This window comes from Hetaerina americana, unplaced genomic scaffold (assembly GCF_022747635.1).
Source record: "Hetaerina americana unplaced genomic scaffold, ioHetAmer1.1.p SCAF_9, whole genome shotgun sequence".
Lineage (NCBI taxonomy): Eukaryota > Metazoa > Arthropoda > Insecta > Odonata > Calopterygidae > Hetaerina > Hetaerina americana.
Window position 1 is genome coordinate 30,216,402 of NW_027287538.1, and position 26,891 is coordinate 30,243,292.

Consider the following 26,891-nt stretch of genomic DNA (forward strand, 5'->3'; position numbering starts at 1 on the left):
CTAGGGAACGTGTATTGAGCTTAAAGGGGATTATGTTGAAAAATCAAAAATTACCCAAAATAATTTTTTTTCTATTATTCCTCTGGACTTATTTAATGATCCCCACTAATGACTAAAGATTTGTTGACCCAGGTTGATACATCCCAAAATAAACATGGTAGTAGTTCATACCTCAAATTAGCCTCAGAATATTTCTGGAACATGCAACCCTCAAACGCATAGTTTTATTCACTTGAGTATTCATCTTCAATACAATTTTCAATTTCTGTAAAAGCCATTATCTAGCAAATATTTTTGTTCTTACATTTATTTTTCTTAAAATAATTGTGGGCAATTTCATTCCTTTAAAAATTAGCTTTACAAATTTTTACAGCCAACATAACAAAGAAGAGAGCATAACCAAGAATTTCCAAAATTCATCTACCTGGTTAAAATGCTCACTCTGATACATAGTCTCTATTTCTTACAACATTCTCAATTGTATATAAAAATACTTAAAATATAAGAATTCATAAAACTGAATTAGAAAACGATTTATTTCTGCTCAGGTTACCCGAACAGCCATAAATCATTAGCAATCGCAGAAACAGTGAGTTGATCAACATGATTTGATGGTAATATCTCTATTGAAAATTATTTCCAATAACAAAACTTTTTCCTCAATGGTCTCCTATAGTCCTTACTACTGCCGTGGCTGGTCCTTGCAGTACTTTCCTGGATAATCTCATTAAACCAGACACAGGATCCCTACCAAAGTATTTCACTTTTATATCTTGCCCAACAGCTAAGCCTAATGCTTCCGGATGATTCACCTAAAATATGAAACAAATAATGAATATTAAATGCTATAGAAATAAGCAAATCACAAAAGAAGTAAAACATTAGACAAGACTTATTTTCCAACTTCATTGGACAATGTCATGATAAAAAAACCATTAGAATTCAACATCATGATGATTTAGAACCTAAGAATAATTTAAGTCATCTTGATTTAATTAATAATCATTCTATTATTTTCTTCTTCTTGAGGAAGTCACACATGAAAAATAAAGTTTTCTACAAACAATAGGACCAACTCATGAAAGTGAAGGATCACTTTGGTCTTAAAAACTGGGTGTCAATTGCGTTCCCTTGAAGTGTCATACACCCTGTTCCCAATAATGTCAGGATGAAATTGGAAAATTTTGAAATGTTTAATGGTAAAGTTCTTGATAAGATGAAAACATTAAAAATTGGAATTATGATGACTATTTACCACTAAGTGTCATTTCCTAAGCCACAATTTCCATTTTTTTCATGGCTTTCAAAAATATATTGGCAAATTGCTGCATTCACTTACCTACTTTTCACAAGTGATAATGAGATACAAGCAATGCATACTTAAATAAGCACTTAATGCACAAATCCATCGCACATAGTATGTCCTTATATATTCATAGGTAAAAACAGGTGGAATTGGAAATATACCATTCGCTGATAAAGGTGGGAGATACTCATTTTAATAAATTGAATTTTTGAACTAAGAAATGAACCATTCAAACGATTCACGAATTGAATCAAATCTCAAGGCTTCACAGGTCCCTAAAAAAAGGCATAGTTGAAATATTAGCATTACCTTCCTCTGGTCCAGCTGGGAATTGTGCAGAAGAGCAGGCATCATTCCTGGATAAAGTGTGACCATCACTCCAATTTCTCTGACCTCTACAATTTTTGCTGAGTACACAGCACCAAATTCAAGTACGGGCTCCTTTTCTGAAGTTAACCATGTATCAATCATTTCCTGTGCCTCATTTCTAGCATCAACATTTGGTGCAAAAATAGTGAAGGACCCATCCTCAAGCTGATTTACCTGTAATAGCAAGAAAAAGTTATAAATGAAGTCACTAAATAGTAGCTATTTTATCTGGCTTTTTAATCAAATATTTGATTAAACCATAGATATCACACCAACATATATTTTGCGATTAAATATTGAAGAAAAGGCTTTGGAGCTATAATTAAACAAAAGACAAAATATTTTCTTGATGAAATGTAATAGAAATGTTTTGTTTATGAAAATGTTTTCCTAAGTTATTAGTGTAAATATAAATGTACAGCGTAACCGTAACTTTCGTTCACACACAACTCTTACATATTCAAGTTTTTGGCAGAGGTACCCTGGAATATACAAGACACTATTACAATCAATAAATTTCCATGTGGTTTCATTCACATTCAAATGCCGCCAAGTTGTTCCATCATATGCTTTTTGGAGGCTTTTACAAAAGCCTGTACAATTTTCACTACATTATTAATAAATTTAATCCTGTTGTAAAAAAATTGCAGTCACCACCAAACTCCTTGATATCTATGTGATAAATGAGATTTATTCACCATAGAACATAGATAATTGTATGACCAGCCGAAGGGTTAGTTTGTAAGAAGTCTCCAAGTTATCCCGTTACCTAACAATCTCTTTATTAATTTTAAGTGCTTTGCTCATATATCTTCTATTCCTCACTCTTATTTAGTCATCCATAGCCCTTCTTCATAAATCTATGATTTGATGATACCAAACAACACATTTTTGCTGACTTGAGGAAATATATTACCTCATACCATTTTCTTACATTCTCAATAAAACCCTTGTTTCAGAGACTTCAGCATTCTGCTGCATCACAGTTGGGCATACTCTCTGGTAACCAAACTATACATTTACAAAGTTTTGTGTGCACTTACCCTGTCCACCTAAATTTTACATTTGAGGGATAGGAAATGATTTTACTGGACCAAAGAGGAAAGAAGTATTAATTGAACTATTTTAAATATCCTCTGAGACGGTAAGCTTATTGACAATCAAAATATAATTGGTTGTCAAAAGGTTTCAATGGCATATAAATATTATTTTAATAGCCGGAAGAAAGTTGGGTGACTTTTAATGCAGAGATTAATTAGGTATATTTTCCTCACTTCCTGTGGCTGTGCCTGCAAGTATAGTGGGGCAATCGAATTAAGCCATCCAGATTTTGTCTCCACAGGAAAATTGAAAGATTTGCCATAGACCATGGACCTTAATGAATAGTTTGGAATCCTGGAGAAGGGTATGGTCAATAAGATTTTTTTAAAGAAAACAGAAAATTTTTCTAAGGACTAATATGTCTCGAAGAGTAATCTCTCTCTACCCACTGTGATTAACCAAGCTTAAAAATCATGATCAATAACTTGAAAATAACCATGGCAACTGAAATAGGTTATTGGCACACGACTGTTACTTGTCTCAATATTTTTCACCCTCAAATGATAAAACATCTAGGAGACTCATGTTTCTCCCTTCTTAGTCTACAGCCACAAATCCTCACCTAATATCATTCTACTCTACATTACAATCACAATCATTTCTCCCCATTTAGTCCATATTTGCTAGGAGAGACAAGAGGGATGCCTACCTGTTCTCCCCTCTATTCCCTTGAAACTATAGCCATTGCCAACTGCCTTGTCCATTTTTCCAATCCTTATCAGCATTCACCTTCCTCGATCCTCACAAATACACATAATTTTATGTTACCTATCACATATCTCAAATCCTGTCCCATTTCTCTCTTTAATCCAATCTTCTCTATTCCTATAAATACACTGTTTTGCTTCTAAAAGTTACCTGAAGATGCCCCATTAAGGTTACACTAGGAAATGCTAGACCAAAACCTTTCAAGGGTAGACAAATACTGCTATTCCACAGAAGCAGACTTCTTTAGATATTCTGGGCCTACTTTCAACATGAAGGAATTTTATTGAGTAATTCCAGAGATTATGTTAAACGTTTAGAACTAACTGTCACTTCACACAGTTCTCTAACAGAACTGCTTTGGTTTCAAACTTTACATTCGGTGAATGATGAAAATATTAATTTCACTTTTGGTTGAACAAAATTTAAAATTTGAATGCATGAATTTATCTATACCCTATTCATATTAAAGAACTGAAATGAAGTATCCAATCGTTTTTCCAGCCCTTTTTGTGTGAAGCATAACATACCTGTGCTCCAGTTTCAGCCATCAATTTCTTTAGATTACTGCCTCCAACACCAATTAATTTAGATCTTTTTTCAGGATTAATAACAAGGTTTTCAGAGACTGGCCAATTACTCTTCCTTTCCTTTCTGAAAAACAAAATGGATTTTAAATGCTTGAAGAAAAAGATGAATTTTAGGATAATTACACATTCAGGTGTGATGTGGTGGAACTGTTCCATAATTACAGAGACGAAAACTATTACAATTTTCCACTTAATAACTGTAAGTGATTATTAAGTGGAAAATTGCAATAGTTTTCGTCTCTGTTATTATGAATCTTAGAGTTTAATCCACCTGAAACTACCCACAAAAATATACATGTACAATTTTTTAATTTCTGGGTCTTCTTTAACACACCTAGTTCAGATCATTAGAGCTGGGAATGTCACCCTGGAATCTACGAGGAGTACATTACTAGGAGTATTCCAATGGCTTAGAGCATGCTTTTACAAATACTGGCACTATACAATACTGTACTCATGAGCTTTAGCTAAAATAACAAAAAATAACTCCACAGTGCCTAAAACTCCATATTACTCATTACAATAACTCATTCTTTAGCTCTAACTACTTTCTAACTCCCTCAATTCCATCTGAAATGCTTACTCGTTTCCTCTCTTTACCTCTTCTTTCCAGCATTAGCCCCTCTATTACCGCCTGCAGCATCCCAATATCAGTTTCTCCTGCATTCAGATTGCTCCCAAAAACAACCTCCCTTCCCTTAGAAGGTCATCATTTCTTTTCCTTTACCTCCATTTTCCCTTCTCCATTCTTCTCTTCACCCAAATCTCAAAAAAGTCTATTCTAAACATATTCTCTAGCCTCAACGACCAAGTTTCTGAGCCATACAAATTGACACTCTTCCTTAAAATTTTCACCAGCCTTTTTCCACCTCCTTAATTAAGGTTCCCGTCAGAAACTCCAACCTCAGTAAAAGTCTGATGAGAGAATGAAGTATGGAAAATGGTGCTTTTTGTCTTTAAGGCCAGAGCAAACCCACACAGGAATTTCTAATCATAGCTCTAACCCTAGTACGCATGTAGATACAACCAGACTGGAAGTTAAATTCTACTTAAAAAAGTGGCACTTATCTGGAAATTTTTCAATCTAATTTAAGCTGTTTTACATAAATAGCAAATTTCTAGTATGCATGGACATTTTATTTGAATACCTACCAGTAGGTAGCTAGGTATTTATCTAGAGTATTAATTACCTTGGTTCCCTTAGGGCTTCACTCATAATGTCAATTATCTTTGACTTAGCATCAGTGGCTTTCTGTACTGTTTCCATGACAATCTTCAGTGGTAGTCCTGGTATCTTAACATCAACTTGTATGGCTGTTACACCTTTCTTAGTCCCGGCAAATTTGAAGTCCATATCTCCCATATAATCCTCTATCCCCTATAATAATGTTAATAATTGAAAATGTAAGAGTTAGCAAACATTTTAAAACAAAATATTCATCTTAGCTAGAATGATGTAATTCTATGCCTATGAAACTCTCACCATTCTCACTGCTTTTTTACTGTTCATTTGACTTTGTTTATTTTAACCTAGTAATCAGACTGTCAAAATGATAGAAGACCAGAATTTAATATGCAAAGAAACATTTAAACATTCAGAATACCAAAGAATGATTATTTTTATTAGGTATTCTACTGGTTATGGTAGATTTTGGATGGACACAACTACCAAAAACATATTTTGTTTCTTCCAACAAAGCACAACCCAACATCCTGCTCCACAGCAGGCCCCTACTGATACATGTTGCATTATAAAACCTGAAACCTACAAATTGTAAAAATTTCCTTACATGCCACTTTCTTTCATGGTGCCCATAAAAAACTTTGGACAGAATTCCAGGGACATTCCATGTTTTCCAGATCAAATTATGCAATTTATCTAGGTTGATCTTTCTACAACTTACAATTGATATAAAATCAATGGTTTCAGGTTCAATTTAGAGAAATCTCATCTGGGAGACTGGATAAAAATGCTGTGAATTTCACCAAAGTTATGTATTTGCTGCCTTACCCTTAGTTACATCAAGTGCATGACTTTTAAAGGTAAAATGCTTTAACAGGACATGCCATGGAAAAAACAGTTCTTTTAAAAGTTTACCTGTTAAAATGCCACTTAAGTCATTAAACCAATTATTGAACAATTTTTTAAAAGTTCATAAAGTTTTTAATCAATGTAGGTAAACAAATAAAACCAGAATAAAATAATTATTTGCTCAGAGATTAAAGCAGGTGCAACACTTGGCAATTAAAATTAAACTTAAAAAAATGCATAGTCATAAATTTTAAGAAAAAGAGCAATTCCCATTGTGAACACCGAAATGGAATGCGTAGACTCGATTAAATACCTAGGAGTTACCCTCACTCACAATCTCTCCTGTGTGTAACACATATGTGGATAAAATAACAAAAAATTAGGATTTATTAGAAGAGTACTGGATAAATGTGATGAAAGGGTGAAAGAAAAATGTTATCGGTCATTGGTTAGGCCTCATTTAGAATATGCTGCAAGTATATGAGATCCTTACGAAGTTGGATTAATCGCTGAATTGGATCGTGTGCAGCAGAGAGGAGCTAGATTTGTAAAACGTTGTTATGATAAACTTAGTAGCATATCCAAATAATTAGAGCAGCTAGGCTGGGAATCACTCACGGAGGGAAAGTTAAATTATAGATTGAAGCTCTTACATCAATTGGAAGATCTCTTTAGCAGTGATGTTGAAAATGTATTATTAGCCCCATTGCACTATGGTAGGAGAGGTCATGCTAGTAAAATTAGAGAGATAAAGTTTAGAACAGATAGATTTAAGACATCATTTTTTCCACGAACAATAGGGGATCATAATAACATTGTTTGACTACGGTAGGGTCATGTTCGGGTAAAATTATTCTCATGTGTATTCACCCCCTGCCACACACCCTGCCGGTGGCTTGCAGGGTATATATAAATAAAATAAAAAATAAATAAAGCATGCGCCACATGGATAATATAAAGCACATGCAAATTAGAAATTTTGGAATCAACAATAAACAGGTAAACATCACAAAAACACCATTAGTGCATATATTTGTACATTTACAAACAATAAAATATATCTCTCTCTAGAAACTCCTAAATTAATTTGAAAATGTAGGATTACAAAAATTTATAGAATTTGTTTTGAAAAGAAACATTTCTTGATGTGTTGAGTTTGTTACTCAATTTGTTAAGGAGTACTACTAGGAGTCTACATTTATAAAGGCAAAAGATTGAATACATCCATTTTGAAGAAAGATATAAGGATAAATTTAGCACATTTTTCACTGAAGCAAAGTGTAAGTAAGGTGTACAAGGTATTATGACTTGAGAGCATATGTATCTTAAAACTCATTAGACATTAAGGTCCATGTTGCATAAATGATTGAGGACCACTGCATTGGAGTAATGTGAACTACTTACCAAAATATCAGTCAATATTCTATAATCTTCAATGTGCTTAGAATCATTTCCTTGATAACGAGTGACAAGGCCCATTGCTACACCTGCTGCCGGTGACGACACAGGAACTCCAGCATCCATTAGAGCTAAGCTGCCTCCACAAATAGATGCCATTGAAGAAGACCCTTTGAAAATGATAAAGAGCTCCTTATGCAACAAAAGTATTCCTTAACTTTGATATTTTCTGCAAAAACAACAGATAAGCAAGTCTACAAAATGAGGCATTCACCATGATGATATATACGCACCATTTGATTCCAAAACTTCAGATGTGAGCCTTATGGTGAAGGGGAAATCGTTAGGAACGATTGCACGCAAACCTTTCTCTGCTAACGCTCCATGACCCAATTCTCGCCTACCAATAGGACCAGAACGACCAATTTCTTTCACTGCATACGGTGGAAATTCATAGTGCAGGAAGAAGTTTTTTGCCTTCAAGCCACTTTAATCATAAAATGGAAATTGGAAATAAAACAAACAACAAAAAAAAACAAGGCAATAAAATATATAGTAGACGAAAACATAACAACAGAGTTTTTGATAAAAAGCTGGATGCTTCTACAAAAGCTATGATCTATAAATGTGTGTGTGTAAGGAACATGACATAGTTGGTGTACTTCCTGTAAGTTCACTGCAGTTTGAAGGTGTACACTCCAAACTATTCTCAAAATTATAATTATTTTGAAAAATCACCATTGAATTATTAAACATTGGAAAAATATAATTAACTTTAAGGAGTAATATAATAATTAATTTTTATAATAAGGAGTAATATAATAGGTTGACAATTACTGAAGGTCAAATTTAACCACCCCAACAAAAGTGATGGCTTACTTTTGCAAATGAAACATGACAAAAATTACATTCTGAAAGATTAGCTACGTAAACGTTTACTCACGATGGCTTTCCATTAAAAGTCAATTCATGAATTAATAACAATTCTTACAAGTACACAAAGAGAGGGAAAGCTCAAACTATAGAGCTCTAAGGAAATATGGAGGTCTCACCTGAGCTCACACTCGGGCATTGTGTCGATGTTCTATCTATTTCAGTGCAACCTCTTTCATCCTGCTGGTTATTCAATCAAGTTATTACCTTCTGATATTACTATGAAACTATAAAATGAATTTCATTCCCGTAAAATTTTTTGGGTCCCATTTTGTTGGGTTTGTTCTGTTAAAATTCATTCAACTATCTATTAATTTCGAATTGCCCACCAAATAAGAAACATTACATCGTTATCAATTTCTGCTAGGGTTGGAAACAAAGTCTATATGTACTTCCCATTACATCAATTATTATTGTCTTTTGCTGAGTTATCAGAAATGTGAAATACAATTTATACTCAATGTATATAAACACTCAATCCGAAGTATCCGGCAGAACCCATGCAAGATATGGATTTTATTTGAATCAATGTGTAATTCCTTAAAAATCTACGAAAAATTACAGCTCATAATGCCAACCTGGTCAAGATTGAAACAGGGTCCATTCTCAGGGCTGAATCAGGTGAATCAAGAGCCACTGTACAAAAGACTTGCGTCTGCCCTCGTTGAAATAAGGCAGAACCATGAAGGGGTTTATACAAGTCTACTTCACAAGAAATATTCCTTAACTGGTCAAGTTGTCGGCCATCGCACCTATAATATATAAGGAATAAATAATATAGAGCAAAATAATGGCTACAACATTTCAGCCACAATTCCAAAACATTTTTAAAATGCAGATTCATCGATTTTAGAATTATTAAATATAGAGTGAAAGAAATACATTACAATTTTCTAAAGAAAAGACAGTAATATTTAGTCACTTATTATATTTTTTTAAAATCAGTGAATAATTATACAAATGTACGGTAAAAGTTTCAAATTTTATTTTTAGTATAAAAATGTGGTAAAATGTGCGAATATTTGTGAAGTTTAAGATTCTTACAATGGAAAATGTTTGCTAGCTTGTTTAATAAAAATATGGTCCCATACTTTGATTCATACTTTTTATCAGCGAAAATTTTCATTAAGGATTAAGTTTGCTCACATGTGCATATATCAATATAATTAAGGGTGCATGCCCATTTAAATACATGCATGAAAATGAATTCTTATTATTACAATGAAAATCTTTCATTGAATCAGAGCATTGGAGTTTATCCATTGTATTTCACATATTATTTCAATTAAATGGCTAACTAAAACATAAAATATAATTTTCAAAATTAATAAAACAATGAAATACCTAAGATTATCCTCAAAAATCATGGATCTAAACAATTCTCTGGAAACTTTATTAAAGCTATCATTTAGGTCAGCAGCACTGAATTTCTCCTGGAGTGCTTCCAACAGTTCATTTCTCACAGCAAATATAGCTTCATCCCTTGACAGTTTATCATGGGAAAATTCTCTGAATATAGCTCGTAATTTGCTTTCTACCTCACTTTTCACTGATGTCAACACATCTGTGGATTCTTCCTCCTTACCTTGGTACATTAGACAGGAAAAAATACATTATTCAAGTCAATGTCAATTAAAATTATACATAAAATAAGAACCAGATAGATTGCTCACACCAGGAGAAATAATGTTTTTGATAGGAATATTATTAAAGGGAAAATAGAAATAAGTATTCCAGGAACACAGGGACAACTGCATTGTGCAAATAAAAATAAATGCTAGAGAGTTTAGAGTCTCAACAAATCCCTGAAAATTATCAGGTCCAAAGAGAACAGTGTGCCTAAAATCCAAATTCCCGGAGTTTTTTAGGGTTTAGAGGGAATATTTTTAATTTTCCAGGGTGTTCAACATCCTCAAACAAATTTATGTTAGACAAATATTGATCATATGATAATAATGACTGACAGCAGGTGTTAGAAATGACAAGAAATGGTTGGTAGTCACATTGCTATATCAGGTATTTAATGTAATATGTCTTGATGCATGCCTAAGTATGCATGAATTGTTAAGATAAAGCCATTTTCAGAAATTCTTCTGTAATCGCCAGCTACTGACAGTGGACCTCTCCCTCCAAAGAGCATGGGGAGTGAGAGTAATGCATTGAAAAACAGTAATGCCTAGTTTAAAAAAAAATGGTACACCTTGAAAATAATGCAGCAGGGTCAAGAGCAGGACCATTTCAGTTGCATTAAAAATGTATCATGATCACTGATCAACTGGAAGCCTACAAAGCAATGACAAGGACACAAGAATATAATTTATTTACAACTGGATGATAGAGGAAAAAATTAGATATTTCCTTTTAAGTAACAAATATACATGTACCACAGTAAAAATTGGTATAAAATAGAAATGTTAAGAGAACAAAATGATTAGGTCCTTTTTTTTCACTTAATCGCTACCTAAATTTCTACAATCACAATGCAGGGACTCTCAATCGAAGGCAGGGTAAGGGAATGGCTTTAAGGAAAAAAATATACATGGATAGAAATGAATTAGTGCACCTCTTGAATACATGTCAAAATGCCAGGTGGAGGACTTCCCAACATACTCATAAAATATAGTATATCATATAATGATTTTTCCAGTATATCTACCAAAAAGCAATGAATGGGTAAGAATGAAGGGGCTCAACCAACTTATCTTTAGATTTCAGGACTAAAATAATGATGAGTTAAAAGAATGTAAAATGATTCATTCACAAATGCTTAATGACCAAAAGTTCTTGATTCAAAATGCTCACCAATAAATAAGTGACAAATGGTCATACAGAAAATTTCCACTATTTCTCTATTTAAAATAATGTTTAACTATAATCAGCCATTTTCCCAAGAGCCTGAGGAGCTTGTGTCACTTTCAAATTGAGTAAAATTATAGGACAAACATTGTCACAGGGGGAAAAAGCATTATCACAGGGAGATTTTTCGACATTAATGCCACTCGTAATGTAATTAAATTTGAATAAATTTCTTCATAAAACTATAAAAAGTAAAAATACATACTAAGGCATCTAATTCCTTCCAAACAACCTTATAGCGTATTTTTGAAGGAATGACAATGTACCAAGTAATGATGAGTGACGGTTGATTCCAAACAAGGAGCTTAAATGAGTAAGAAAATGTAAGTTACTGTCCCCTTATATTACTAGGTAATAGAAGCAAATCATACCAGGATACACATAAACGTAGACTTAATGCAGAGGGGCAAGGGGTGCTTGAGTAATGTTTGTGGTAAAAATAGTAGAGATAGGATGAGAAAGGAGTAGACCATTAGAGAATTAGAATTGGATTCAACAATTATAGACAAGAATGAAAGACATTCACTTTGCTGGTTGGGTCACATTGAAGGAATTAATCGGATTTGAACCACCACACAGATAATGACATAATTATTCATTTATGGAACATGGCTGTCATAAATAGTCATTACCTGGGAGAGAGGGGTGACCAAGTCTAGGAAAACATTGGTTGATAAGTCTTTCAAGATGGGGAACTTTAGAAATCTCAAGAGCAAAGTAACATGTATATACATGTATGAAGCATTATTTGGTGGTAAGATAGATGAAGAAAATATGAAAGGGAAGGACAGTGGTGGGAAAATTTAATGAAAGTGAATATATTTATTAAAGAACTCATTTCTGACTATTCATAGACCACTGTGAAATTAAATGGGAGGTAGTCAGTATAATACTAACATAATATTTTATAATGGACCTCAGTCTCTTGATTTTATCGAAAGCCATAATGGCATTTGTTTATTCAATTTGTTCTTAATAATAATTTTTAGTTTTTCACAATAATTACATGTTTTGTACTTTCACCAACAATCATGTTTATTTTACACTAAATTTCCCTAATCCAATTTCATATACCAATTCAAAGTTACCTTCCTGAGATTCCGAGGTCACTGGTAAACTCAGCTCTCTTTTACTACGCCCATATGTTTTCTGCAGCTGCTGAATAGAATTTATCACAGTCTGACACTCACGTACCCCTGTTTTTATTGCCTTCAAAAGATCTTGTTGAGCTACTATATCAGCAGACCCTTCTAGCATTACAACCAAGTTCTGCTTTGTTGCTGCAACCACTAAATCCAGTCCACTCTTACTCTGAGCTATTTCCCTTCTTGTGGGGTTAATAATCACTTCTGCGGGTCCATCAAGTTTTTCTCGAGCAAGGCCCACACGCACAGCACCAATAGGTCCATTCCATGGAACATCGGACAAGGCTAAAGCTGCAGATGCAGCATTTATACTAGCAATAGCAGGATCGTTGGAACCGTCCACAGCCAGCAAATTGCACATTATCTGAAATATTTATTCACGTTTTATCCAGACAATATTTAACTTCATGCTTATACAAAATGGGAGAGAGTAAAATATAATGCAAATTTTCAGGCTGTAGGATCCTTAGTAATTTATTAATTACCATTCATTTTTCCCATTAATCACTCATCTTTTTTAGAAATAATGGCATCTAGTACAACAATTTGATTGAATAATTAATTTTTTAAGTAAAAAGTACCAAAAATATGGAAAGACCAGAAAATCTCCATTTGTTTAGCACAATAGATGCTTCTTTCAGATTTCATACGCATAAAATAAAAGGCATTTATGTGCCTTTGAATTCAATTCAGGGTAATATTTTACACAAATTCAGTCCGTTTGAGTAAAACATCCAAAGGCTATGCCCATTTCTAATGGCATTGCTAACTGCTCCTTACAGAACAAGGTGATTGGAAAGGAGCGGGGCATTTGAAAGGTCATTATTTTCTCAATATATCATAAAAATAACCATAAACACATTACCGGAAAATGCGTTTGGTAGGTGATGGTAGATGGTAGTTCGCCTAGTACTAAGCCCAACGGCGCGTGAAATTCACACATCAGGATAGGAAGACCAGTTCCTTTCCCAGTGCCGGTTATAGTTTCCCAGGAAGATCTGGTGCCCGATAAGTCACATAGCTTGGGCGGAGCATCAGGTGTTCGGAGAGGCTTACCCAGGAATCGAACCCGGGCCCTCCGATCAGTATTTCTAACGCTCTACCTCGGGACTACCGCGACCCGCTCTAATAATAATATCCCAGTCAATTTTTTCACGCAAATGATATCTTTCGCTGAGATTTCCAGATAACTGGAAACTAAGTGTAAACTATATCATTCTGTACTTCTATTTACCTGCGTCTCACAACAAAATCCTTGGGGAAATAAAGGCCGCAATGACCTGTCAATCAGGCGACTGGTCAAGATTTCCCTTTCCGATGGTCCCATCTCGCGTCTTAAAAAATTGGTAGGTATCCTTCCCGCAGCTGCTGCCTTCTGCCGATAATCAACGGTGAGAGGCAAAAAGGATGAAGTAGACGGCTTCGTTTTGCTGACGGCCGTAACCATTACAGAAGTGTCTCCTATAGTTGCAACAGCGCAACCATCCGCAAACCTGGCATATTTACCAGTAGATATCGTCATCTGTCGGCTAAATGGTAATAGGCACGTTTAAATTAAGACATTTATCAATCATAATACGGTTATTAAGAGCACTCAAAAGTAATGATCACTGAAAGCAAATAATTCATTTCCTTAATACCCATTACTGAAAGATATGTCCACAGCTGGCACCCGGCTGGGATATGAATCGCCATATTTTCTTAAAAAACATACATTGATTGATGAAATTCTTGCAGAACAATTACTGAGATTTCCTTTGAACTTTCTGCATGCCCAAACTCTCCCGCTTACGGGCGCTGCCATTTTTTTAAAAGAAATGAAAGCCAATATGTGGAAGCGAATTACGTTCCTCTACTTTTTCACTTTCTCTCCAGGCGGTATTTCAAACACACAGAAGATACACGAATCTTCGGCCGTTCTCTATGAAATATTGTACACAAAATACAGGATTAAATAATCAAAAATACTGTAAATAAAGTGCTGGTTGATTATGCAATGAAGTTATATCCTTTTTTACATCACAAGTTACATTTCATTATTGTGTATCTATATAGCTTTTCAATTACAAATTACTGACAAATAAGAAAAATTACGGAAAGTTAACATTTAATTTTCAATGAAAGATTAAGAATGTAATTTAAGTAAACTGGTAAAACATGCGGATAAGGATTAAGGGGCAGTGATTGGCACAACCATATTCTTGATTTTAATGTTCATTTTATATATCTCTGAGGTTTACAAAAAACATAAACACTATTTTTTCAGGTGTTTTTCTGGTTTTCAAGTTGGTAGAGACTATTACTAAGTATCTCTTCCTATATTCCATCAAATTTAATGTAATCATTCTAGGAAACTGTAAGGACTAATATACTTAACACTAAATTGCAAACTGACTGGCTTGCAATAATTCCATTTTGTTGCCCATTTATACGAGTTCCACACATTTACGGAACTATAGCTTAATTTGTTTGCAAGAAACAAATAATCTCCCACCAAATTCATTGCTCCTTGTATTGTACTCTTCCCATTTCTGCTTATATGTTCTTCTGTTTCCTTTCCATATCTATTTGTCTATATTCCTAACAATCTCTACATTAAATCATTGGTTGCTTATCACTTTTCTGTTTACTGTTCTCATTATTTCAATCGCAGCTTTCATGACCATTATTTTTTTAATATCCCCCTTTTCTCTGATTTGTCCATCCTGTAGAACTTATTCAGTGTTTTATAAACTGCTTCCAAGAATGCTTTTATTTTTTTCATCTTTCTTTTGTGTTCCTTTTCATTATGCTTTTCCCCTTTTTTATTTTATTTGGGATTAGTCATCACAAGCAATAACTTATGAACTGAATATGCAGCTGGAGAACAGGCCACTTCGATGATATAATTCTATAAATTGTTTCTTCAAATATTATCAACAACCTATCGCTTAAGGCACACTTTTAACTAAATCAGGAACTATGTGCTACTGTTCTTAGAAGCTCTATCTAGCAAAAATTAGAACAACAAATAAAAATCTACTCTTATACTTCATATTAAATTAAATCATATTTTAGCTTTGGAAACTTTCCACCTCTCTTCATTTAATTCAAAATTCCTATTCTTTTCTTTATTCTACCTTGATTATCCAATAAGTTACTCTGTATCTCAAGGTCTTCAGCATCAATTTGCCTCTCAGTAATTCCAGTTTCCACATTATGTACCTCCAAGTTTCTCCTATTAAACCTCTGTCTTCCCATATCATCCCAAGAACTACTTTGTTTTTCTTTCTGTCCATGTTATTGTTTACATTTTACTCACATCTCTGAAACCCCCAAACTACCCTTAACCTTCCTTCAGTTATCAAGTTTTGAAATCACAGAAAATCATGTTTCATTTCATAATCTAATACATCCTTTTCTTTCACAGAATTTTCCAAATTGACCCACAACTATGGTGCTGTTTAACCTTGTGTTAGTTACATATAATTCACCTATTTCTCCTGCTAAACTCTTTTCTTTCTTTCCAATGTTATTCAATGCTTCTAAACTTGACTTCTCTGCATTTCTCCCATTACTCATTTCACCCAATACCATATTCCAATCCTCCATAGCTATGAAGGATTCCCTTTCGGGAATACCTGTCATCATTTCATCTATTAGATATACACTGCTTACTTCTTCCTTTATATGATTATATATGACAGGTAAGTCTCAATAAGAAGAAATAATGTTGGATTATTCTATCTCCACTGTTGCTATTATATCAATAACCTGCCATATGTTTGCCTTTCTTTCTCCAACATTGTTGGTTGTTACTACTGCTACCACTCACAGACTCTCTTCCCCATCTTGCATACATATTACCATGCACCCAGCTCTCATTTCTACAGTGCCCACTATCTTTCCATCTCACCTTAGCCAGACCTAAAATGCATAATTTTATCTCTATCCAGTGGTTTAGCCACAATGGTAGGATTGAGATAGAGCAGACTAATACAGTGGATACTATTCAACCATCAAAATGCATTAATCATGTCTTCAATAATATGCCATTACCAGATGTTTTTAAGTAGCTTAATGATACCTTACCTGTATCATTCATAAAATCAATCAAATGTATTTTAGTGGTGGTTCATTGAATTATGATGGCAGATGATTAAACACAATTTAAACGAAAAATCATTAAATTTCAAAAATAATTTTGTAATGTTTTCCATGATGAGAATAAAAGAAATAAAAAAGTTTGAACGGTAAATAAAGGATCAAAACTCAATGGTGCTAAAAATAAGTGAAATTCAACAAAAGAATAATTCTTTCTCCTTTCTTTATTTATTTCCTCTGGCTTTTCTTCAGGTGAAATCACAGGATAAAGAGCTTGTGCATGCAAAAATTTTTTCCAGACACCATTATTTGTCTCGCAATGCAAAAAGATCAATTTAATAAGTAATAATAATGTCTAAGTATTTAATATAGTAGTTTTCGTCTTTGATTTATGAGTGATGCACCAACCCTCTTGGTAAGGGCAGTAAATTGCTCTGAAGGGCTGACAGCTTGGTTCAGATTGCATAAAATAATATATTTATCTCTTGCAGAGTGGCAGAGCACTAAATGGAGTGATGCATGAAACGACATACACCTATGGGAGGAGCTGTGGAGTGGGAGAGGGTCAGATGACAAGCTAGAGGAGAGGAGAAGGTTGAGTATGGTTTGATAATTGTATGTTTGATGAGTCGCTATCTTAATGATAGAGGAATATGAAAGAGACTGGATAGTGGAGAGTAAGATAGGAGAAGAGGACATTAGACCTTGTGGGTTGTGAAAATAAATCTTTTTTTCTGTTTGAAGCAAGCAGTTCTTAGTGATATGCAATTATGTGTGGTTGGGCATTGGAGGCCATGGATTTATTTCCCTTTGTGTCCACGCAGATTTAGAATATATAAATTGAATATACAGAGTTCCATCATTGATAAAATGCAATTAGTACAACTGTAATTATAATTATTAGTAATTTAAAATGACTAAAACCAGACCTTTAAAATTAAATTGCTTAAGCAGCAATTTACCACTCCCTCAAATTCATTGGAATTAAACAAGCTCAAATATGGTGAGGGTATTCACGAGAATGGGTTCATACTCCTAATACGACAAGTGAATTTAGATATAGTTTTTCAGTAATTTGTACTTGATGATAAGTATGTGTACAATGTCAAAATCGAAGGATATAGAAAATTATTTAAAGCTTTAGGGCACGTTACCGTATTTTATCCATTATTTTAGTTTTGTTGAGGAATGAAGTTGTAAGTTAAAATATTTTAAATAGAAATCGTAATTTTGCCAATTATACAATTTCCTATCATTTTACTTGAAGGATACAACATTAACAAGTTTAAAGCTCCACATAGATACAAATATTATGAATAGTCTAAAATAAAAGTGTTTTACTATTTATCCTGCTTATTTAACATATTTATAAAATTATTCGCAATATTCAACTAATTTTCAATTATGAATTTTTAAAGCACATTTCAAAATTCCCTCCTCAGATAAATACTCCTTGAACACATATGTTGTAACAACAGAAACGTTTTCAATTTTGATTAAATTTTGCTGCGTCAACTGGGAAAGAACTTAAAATAAATTATATTTTCTTAAAAATACAATTTTGTCACAAAAAACACTAGTTCCTCGAGGAAGGGGCGTTTCCTTTAACCGGAGTGGGGATAGATAGTGATGTGCTGCCATCTGACAGAAAGCCTGTAACTATGATTTTCTCCGCTGCAAAAACAAGCAGTAGTCTATCGTGACGTCACATCGCGGCATGTCGTTCAGTGATGGCGGACGAATGCAGCGGAAAGGTAGCCCGAGGTCCCCAAAAAAGTCTCGTAAAACAGAGGAAAGGACTTACAAACCCGAACCAATTTCGTTCCATAAGAGAAACCTTTTCATCGTGTCTTTCCCAGTGATATTTTTATTTAATGTGCTTCGTACCCTTATATACCAGTTGTTTGTTATATTCAAATATCTGTACTCGTCAACTACACGACTTGTGCATCGCCCGAAAACTAAGGCAACTAATGTTGACATAGTAATTCCTGAAAGTGAAAGTGAAGTGGAGGAATACCCACAGGATATGTCACAGCTTCAACCGAAACATCCTACTGGCCCTGGACCAGGAGATCCGTTGCTGGCAAAGCAAAAACATCACCATCGCAGAGCTTTCGAATATATTTCAAAAGCTTTAAAAATTGATGAAGAGAATGAAGGTATGTGAAATTTTTGCTGCCACAAGTTCAGACTTCTAACTTTATCTTCTTTATGTTGCGTGTCAAGCTGAAGTTTGCGACTACGTTTAGCTGCGCGTAAACAGCTGTTCGAAATTGGCATTCATTAACACAGCTGTAGAAAAGTTTGATCATTCGTTGGTCTAGCTGTTTGGGAAATGGGTACTAGGAGAATTTTACTTTTATTTTATGCAAGACTTCGTGAATTAATCACTATGTAGTCCTTATAGAGGATTCAAATAAGCGTCACTTTAAAAATGTAACCGTTAACGGTTGACGGTTAAGATTGAATTTTTTGACGGAATTGCCATGAACATCGCAAGTGCTAATAGTAGTGCAATATTTTTTCCTGCGAATTGCCAAAAGCTTTTCACATTTGTCAGTGATTACAGCATTCATTACCTCTTCGTCGTCATAGCAAGTTATGGCGAACAACATTTTTCCGGGATTGTAGTTGGTGATAAATTTCACTTCGAGGGGGAGACATCATGAACTTCGTCAGGACTCTATAAGGTGTTTTTTTATTTTATACTTATTCGTCATTTTGATTTCCTTCGTTTTCGATTCTAGCTAAATTTCGCGTGTTCCGTATTTCGGTTTGTTTTGAGCGCAGTGAAAACTGATCGATGGCGGGATTATTACACCATGCGCTGACGACAAAGTTACAAAATAGGAGGTTTTCCTTGTTATTGTTTCTCGCTGAAATCTTGAAATGTTAGACCTCATCGTTTTTGGCGGGCTCTTTGACGCTGGTGTAGCAGTGGTCGTTATCAGAATTATCTTTCCAAGGTTGATGTTGTTGTTGTCGTCAATTATTCGTTTCCTCAGGAGATGTTACGTAACTCATCTCAGTTATAGCTAAAAATTGCAAGTGATTGAGTGTATGATTTTTCAGGGTGACATTTTATAGTGATGTCGGTAAAATTCTTGCGAAGGCAATTTGCTCCATGTAGGTAATACTCCCCTTGAGTTTTACATCATATATTGGGCATGTTTTCTTTTATATTCCTTACATTTTTTGCATTAAAATCCATGAACTTTCGGCTTGCATTTTATTTATCGTGGAACCCTGTAAAGAATGAATCCATTTTTTGCTTTCCCGTAAAACTTTTCATTTGGAACTATTGCACTCTTCATATATGAAGAGTAAATTGTATTAGGCAATTTGTATGTTGTTGAAAATTAAATTTTGTTACTTTTGAGTCATGAAAAAGCGACATGTCCATGGAAAAGTGGCAAGAATACCTAGACCGTCAGTAAATAGATTTTGCTTGTGTTATAAAATATGATTGGTGTGTTCGAGTACGGAATGATTTTTTACGATCTTATACGTTTTTAGTGTACCCATACCATGAAGAAATGTTTCGTATGAAATAGCGCCGCCGGAATATTGTGCAAAATCTGTGTTAATATATCGCTCATTTTAGTCTATATATTGTATCCTCCCTTTTGGGTGTCTATTTCGCTTACGGTGGGCATTAGTCCTTGTATATGTATTTCCGCTATAATTTCCAGGTGCGAATTGTAGATTTCTCTCATTGTCAAAGATTTCCTCCAGTCGTTTGTACCCCTCGTTCTGAAAGCACAGCTTGAGGACTATATCCAAGTGGCTCATACTGGAAATCCTAGGGCTGAGGGTATGCATATATTTTTCGTTAGTCTATTAAATCACCAAGTTTGCACAGGATGTTTTAATTCTCCGGAATTTATATGTTGGGATAAAGCAACCGATGTGCCTCGGACGAAGAATTGTTGTTTTTAAATATTTGTTTTAGTGAATGCCGCCGCCGGAAAACTGCACCTTGGTATCATCCGGGTGACATTTTGCTGCCAGTTTTAGTGTAAAGCATTATTGTGTAGTTTTCCGATCAACATTTCCCCTTCTTTTTTTCACTGGTTATAATAAGTACAGCATTAGACATGCAGAATCTTGCATCCGGGATATAACTTGATAGCTTCTTCCAAGGGGAGCCGAATTACCGAAAAACTTATGACCTGACACAAGTTCTCCACGTTTCTGAATATTTTGTGTCGCCCTTTACCTGAATTGTCGTTTGACGAATGAAGGCGGGCGCGATCTCGGGATAAGACGGGTCCGCGCCAAGGGCTTTGCTTTCCGTCTCGGCTTGGCGTCCGGACCACCCTTCCCGCCAACTTAGCCCACTTCCAATCGATAACAATACCTGGACGTGAAGCACCAACCAACCCTTCTCCCTTCACCCCCGTCCTGCTCCCCTTTTAACCTCATTCCCCAAAATTGGAGCCTCCCCTTCCTCTTCCCCCCCCCACGCCATGCCACCCCTCCTTTTTTACTAGTCCAGTTCGTCCAGTTTGTTGCGTGCCGCCCGATGAAGCATAATCGTTTTTTTCCTGCCCTCTCCCCATTTCGTTTGGCATTGCCGGCTGTTCATTAAGTTTTGAACGTTCTGCTGTTCACGTCCCAATAATTCATTCGATGTTTCTTTGAGCACCAACAAATCTTGACCTCTTAGCTGCTAAATACTATTTTAAGTTGGAATCGGCCAGTAATCATTCGGTTTTATGGAAATCCATGCTGATAGGTTGTTTTTAGTATGGCTTCATTGGCTTGTGTGCGTTTAAAAATTTTTAAGATTGTATTACACTGTCCTACTAATGGGTGTTTATTAATGACAAGAGTGAAAAACAGTAATGACGCGTGGAATTGCAAGTATAACGTATACACATTCATTGCAGTTCAGTGGTTTGTAGGAGAGCGAAGTAAGTGAAGCACGAACGTTTACGAAGGCAAGGACGATTCAAGCTCCTGTTATCGTAAAAAAAACCCGTAAAGCAGCTTGTATCCATTTTTGGTGTCTTATTCTCTACACTGTATCTAATTTTGCATTGGCCTAGTTCATGTATGTATCCGTCCTCTTAAGAATGGTACTAGTTCTCGTATGGTTTTCTGAATCTGGACGAGTTCCAAGAGTATGTGGCTGGCTTTATTAAATAAATACTTAAAACTGCATGCAATTGTAATAGCTTATCGATCCTACTTTTTCTTTCACGCAGATAGAAATGAATTAGTGATTATGATTTGAAATACTAGCGGTGGTTTCGGGTACATCATCCGTCGGCCGGAAACTATGATAGTTTTGTTTTACCCGTGAGTAGTATCTCAATCGGGTTATCTTTATATGTGGCCAATGTTGGAGTTTTATATATTTTTCTCACAGGAACAAAGCACAATTGAAAGCTTTGTTTATAGCAGAAATTATAGCTTGGCTAATTGTTTTATGGAATTAATATTAGTATTGTTTTGTAAGCCGTAAAAATTTTAGGCATCGAAGGACTCTTTTTATTTTAGAAAAATTTGTTGGTCTTGATTTTTGTTCTTAAAATCTTAAAAAAACGGAAAATAGAAAACGAAAATTTACGGTCCCGAATTGGTAACAGAGCGTTTTTCAAAATCTCCTTCTTCTCATCTCTCTTCTGGAGTTCCTGGAAGGGTTTAAAAGCCGTTACCATTGCGCCATTTTTATTTTCCCTCCTTCGAGCTCTATCCACGTTTTGAACTCCGTGTATCTTGCTTCTTGAAAAGTATGCTCCAATGATATTTCCCGCGGGTTTAACATCCTGTCACAGAAATTAACCCTGGGCTCTATCGTGCTTTTTGTTTGAGGCGAACCTGTTGTTCCCTTCAATTTTCCGGCCGGAAACGGATAATATCCTGCAGGTAGCTTTGTTATGACGTAGCTTCCGCCCCCCACGGAATATATATGGTAGGTACTTGTGGGATTCACGAAGAGGGGGGATATCTGTAGCCGAAGTTTTTTTAAGCCTCGCAAAGTCTTCTTTTATTAAGTGGCTGAAATTAGCTTTCAGTAACATTGGCAAGTCATTTTTGGTAGTAGGTGGGCGTAAGAAATGTCATTTTTAAACACTTGGAGATTCTTTATTTCATTTATTCGTTTATCTTCCCCTCCGTCCATTTTATCTTTTACATTATTCTCCGCATCCAAACCTCAAAAGCCTCCGATTAATGCCTATCATTTTACTCCAACAACCATGTTTCCGCGCTATACAAAAATACGCTCCATATCAAAGACTTATATAATAATTTATTTCTTTACTCAACGTCCTCAAATTTCCTCAAGAGAAAGAAAGTAAATTATAGTGATTCGTGAATCAATCGCACTAAATATTTATGAGCTCTACAAATACTAGATTAAATATCATTGATTCAGTATGTTTCACGGATATATTTATTCGTTTCATTGTCTGATTACAAGTAGGTTTGGCACGGCTCTGAGAAACATTCACATTGCCGTGAATTTATGTGCAACATTACAACTTTATACTGACCCTATCCCCTCGTCTATTTTTCACATTTTCCTTCTTCCTCCGCTATACTATATATGTCCTTCGAAATTCCAAGGCTACTCATTTTTCTCCGCTTTGGGAACGTCCTCCCTTCTATGTCAACTTTAGCTGTCCCGCTAACCCTCTTTGCCACTATCTCCTCCACCCACTCTTTTTTGCTCTCCTGAAATACCCCAGTTTGTTCTCTATCTTCTCCAGCACTACATTGTTTGGTTTTTTCTTAACGTGGAACCAGAAAGAATTAGAATTTCCTCCACATATGAATTCAAATCTAAAAGGCTTCCGATATAGCTTCCGCAATTTTTCTCTTTATGCCCCTAACTATTTTGCTTAGTGATGTTCAGTGCGAGTACATTAGCTGATTAAGTTGCTCTCGTTTATCAACTCTTAATTGCATGTTCAACTTAATCTTCATGTTTTGATAATCATATTATATTTGTATTCTAGTGATTTTTTTCACTCCACTTACTCCTCACATGCGACCTGTAAAACGCTCATAAATACCCCTACACCCATTTGGCTGACCATTTAAGGTTTTATGATTCGCAAAACAACTATATTTCATCAACTCCCGGCCTATTTTGATTTCTACTTCTATTCCTATCCATGCCTCTCATTATTTCCTTTATGTGGTGCCATGCCCAATAGCGCCGGCAATAAAAGTCAGCACTAGCGTGATCTCTTGTAATGTTTTGAATGACGCACCCATCCCTTGAGTCCGCTTCTATAATCTGGAATGCTATTGTTTTTCATTGGCTTTATTGCTTTCAAGTTTGTCCATCAGGTTAGGAGACATAAGTTATATAATCGCCCCTTCACCCACTCGCATTTCTGCCCCAAGGCTTTTCTATTAGCTTGCTTCCATAGCCAAAAAGTTATCAAAGATGAAGCGATATTACACATTTTATAGAATACATTCCATGCCTATCATTTGTATATTGATTTTACATCTTTTCTCCTGTAGTCTGATTCACATACAGGTTTCGATTGGAACTTCATCTCTGCATTGATTTTTCTTCAATTTTATTATGTAATTCGTATTATTCACTCTATCTCCGTTTTGAGAATTATCAAACAAAAGAACACATCCTGGCTATATCATATATTTACTTACATTAAGTTCTTATTGCTGCAATGAATTACGTAATCCGTTCACCAGTTAGACCATAACTGATCTTCTTCTATCTTTGACAGCCTTTTTTGAACCAAACATTTTCGATTGAATTATTGTAACACCCTTGTCCTTCATTTGTCGTGGAATATTTGTCTTGATACATGTAGTATATCCTTACCAACCTTAATCTCGTCGTTGGTTGTCGGCAGTGTTTGTCCCGACCGAATAGCGTGTTCATTTTCCATCTCTTGACAGTTTTCATATAATCACGTTGATTTATCCACCACCTTTTCTTCATAGGTACTCTTAGCTACCATTACGGTGTGTAGTGGGCTGTGATTCATCATCAGGCATGCAATATCAAAGTTGGGTTGATTTATTATTATTATTTTAAATGTGTGAAATAATCTCACAGTTTGAATTACTACATGCACTACTGTATAAAAATGTATAAATCTCTCTTCTTATGCGAGACGAGCTGCTAGTAACATAAGGAACCATGTAATAAGGGCTATGTTAAATTATGGCAACGTACTAGACCACTTACATAGGTAAAACAATTTCCCTTAACGCGGTCGCTGCTGGGTTCCCTTGGCATGTTCGCTGTTATCGTGATAGGACGTAGAATATACATATTGCGTTCTTAACATCGTCGCCGGAGAAACCTGTTTCAAATTTATGTAAGAGACTCAATATGTAATTTAACCTTTGCTTATTGAGAGATTCCCAGCCTAGTTCGTCTAACAGTATGGATATGCTATTAATTTTACACTAACCAATTTGAAAATCCGGCTCCTCTTCGATGAACTCGATCTAATTCGCCAATCAAACCGAAGTGAGTATCCAATATGCTTCCAGTATATTTTAAATGAGGTTTCATCAGGCGTAATACAGGGTCGCTCTTTAGCCCTCTCGTCACATTTTCCTAATACTATTCTATCAAATCCTAAATTTTTGATAGCTTTTCCATAGATGCCCTTTATATGATGTATTACATTATTCGTTATTAAATGCGTAAATAATGACAACGAAAGCGAGATCGCACTATGGAGATGCATGATCACACCCAAGGCCGGCTGGTTAGGATAAATGTAACCCGTAAGGTGACGTCATTACGTTTACAAGAAATGTTCATTAAAATATGCAAGCCGGAAAGACTCGAGAGCGCATATGAATGCGTGTGGATGCCTTTCATGTCACCGCTTCCAACCCCCGAAAATCTTCATTTTAGCGATGGACGCGTGGCTAACCATTTCCCGCCTTCCGCGACCTCGGTGTGGGCGGGTCTGCGAACTTCGGGATCATCTTTCGCACCGATGTTTCATTCCCAGATTCCAATCGACGTCCCCGGTGTGAGGGGACTTCCGAGCTGGCGCTTGGCTGGTTATTCGCCGGTTGATTAATCTCGTGTGTCGTGTTATTTGGGGACGTGTCAATGGCTCTCAAGGACTCTTCCCGTGGCCACACCCCCTTCCCACGCAACCGCGGTTCACTTTGCGTGCGTTCCGCAAGCGTATAGTCCATTGCCAAGTGTAGAAGGCGCTTTCTCTCTCTCTCTCTCTCCCTCTACCATTTCTCACCATTCCGTGCATGCCTCACGTGCGTAAAACAGCGTTCCGCCCTTCTCGGGTATCGTGTCGGCTTTCCTCTCCAGTCTGTTCGGTCGTTTCTCTCACAAGAATACGATGGCTTGGTATTTCACTTCAATGCAATTTCCACGGAGGAAATACAATCGGCGTTAATCGTACTACATCTCGTCACGCTGCCTGCGGGTTGTTGCGAATTTTTCTCTGCATGCATGCCGCGGTATATTAAAGAAACATCGTGATCTTCATTCCATCTGTAGTTGAAATTGTGAATGTAGACAAAATGCATTTATGATTGTGTAAGGGTCATTAAGTTGTTATTTTTCAGCCCGAAATGAAATTTAATAAATTTTCCTCTCTCACCAGTTATGGAAGTCGATGTGTTTGAATTAAGGTGGCTACGTAATATAATATTCTTAGGATCCACCCTTAATCGAGTTCGTGTTTGATTTGTGAGGAAATGTTACTGTAAAAACCTGATTCCGCCTTCCTCACCTCTCCCGTGTTTGTCCTTTGTATGTGTTGCTATATCTTCCCCTTATCTCTAATTCCATATGAATGACTGTTTGTTCGCCATATGGCGGGTTTTCGTGTTTGAATGTCTATTTGGCCAATGTGGCTCGTCTCCCTCTTCTGGCTTTGCGTGCCACGAAACGAATTGGTCCTATGCTTTTTGACGTATGATTGCTTTTCCTACTCTCTTGTGTCGTCCATTTCTCCTTTGGCTTGTGAAACAGCTCTCTAACGCCATCTCCTGACAAAAAGAAACAGGGCACTTGGCGTCATAAATACGCCACAGATTTCATTGTAAATTACGTTCCCTCGATAGCTCAAGTGGTTAGCGCATCGGCCCGGCAAGGTGAAAGGTCCGTGGTTCAATTTCAAGTCAAGGAAATATTTTTGCGCTTGGGATCTGCTCGATTCCGCCTTCCTCGCTTCTCCTGTGGTCGTCCTTTACATATGTGTTCCTATTCCTTTTCCTTATACGATATCTATTTCCACGTTAATGCATATTCGTTCGCGGGTTGTGTGTGTATACATATATTATTGCAAACTCACACCTATGTGTGTATCTGTATTAATATTTTGTTAAAACCATAAACATAGCAATCAACCCGAAGGTACGTTTGGTAGTTCACCCAGTACCAA

General features: G+C 35.6%; 2 protein-coding genes across 3 annotated transcripts in view; one reads left to right on the forward strand and one right to left on the reverse strand.

Moving 5' to 3' along the window:
- Window positions 1-82: 82 nt before the first annotated feature.
- On the reverse strand, window positions 83-14,177 carry PNPase (polyribonucleotide nucleotidyltransferase 1). Its single transcript, XM_071597577.1, has 11 exons — window positions 14,076-14,177; window positions 13,670-13,964; window positions 12,379-12,799; window positions 9,779-10,019; window positions 9,013-9,186; window positions 7,795-7,988; window positions 7,508-7,671; window positions 5,262-5,449; window positions 4,012-4,135; window positions 1,616-1,849; window positions 83-812 (listed from the first exon to the last, which is right to left on the reverse strand). The coding sequence occupies exons 2-11, from the start codon at window positions 13,955-13,957 to the stop codon at window positions 660-662; spliced, it is 2,181 nt and encodes a 726-aa protein (XP_071453678.1). The 5' UTR covers window positions 13,958-13,964; window positions 14,076-14,177; the 3' UTR covers window positions 83-659.
- A 4,058-nt stretch (window positions 14,178-18,235) lies between these two features.
- The window catches only part of spas (spastin), a 350,388-nt gene continuing 341,732 nt past the window's right edge, over window positions 18,236-26,891 (forward strand). For both annotated transcript variants that reach the window (XM_071598119.1, XM_071598120.1), the window contains exon 1: window positions 18,236-18,680. In XM_071598119.1, the coding sequence (XP_071454220.1) occupies window positions 18,236-18,680 (445 nt within the window). The remainder of the gene's footprint in view (window positions 18,681-26,891) is intronic.

What these genes read in the sequence shown, in the direction of transcription:
- PNPase (XM_071597577.1), bottom strand. Translation starts at nt 13,957, where the DNA reads ATGACGATATCTACTGGTAAATATGCCAGGTTTGCGGATGGTTGCGCT. An exon ending in ATTTTTGAGGATAATCTTAG is followed by an intron (nt 9,187 to 9,778) that starts GTATTTCATTGT and finishes TATATATTATAG; the next exon opens with GTGCGATGGCCGACAACTTG. An exon ending in TGAAGTTTTGGAATCAAATG is followed by an intron (nt 7,672 to 7,794) that starts GTGCGTATATAT and finishes TCATTTTCAAAG; the next exon opens with GGTCTTCTTCAATGGCATCT.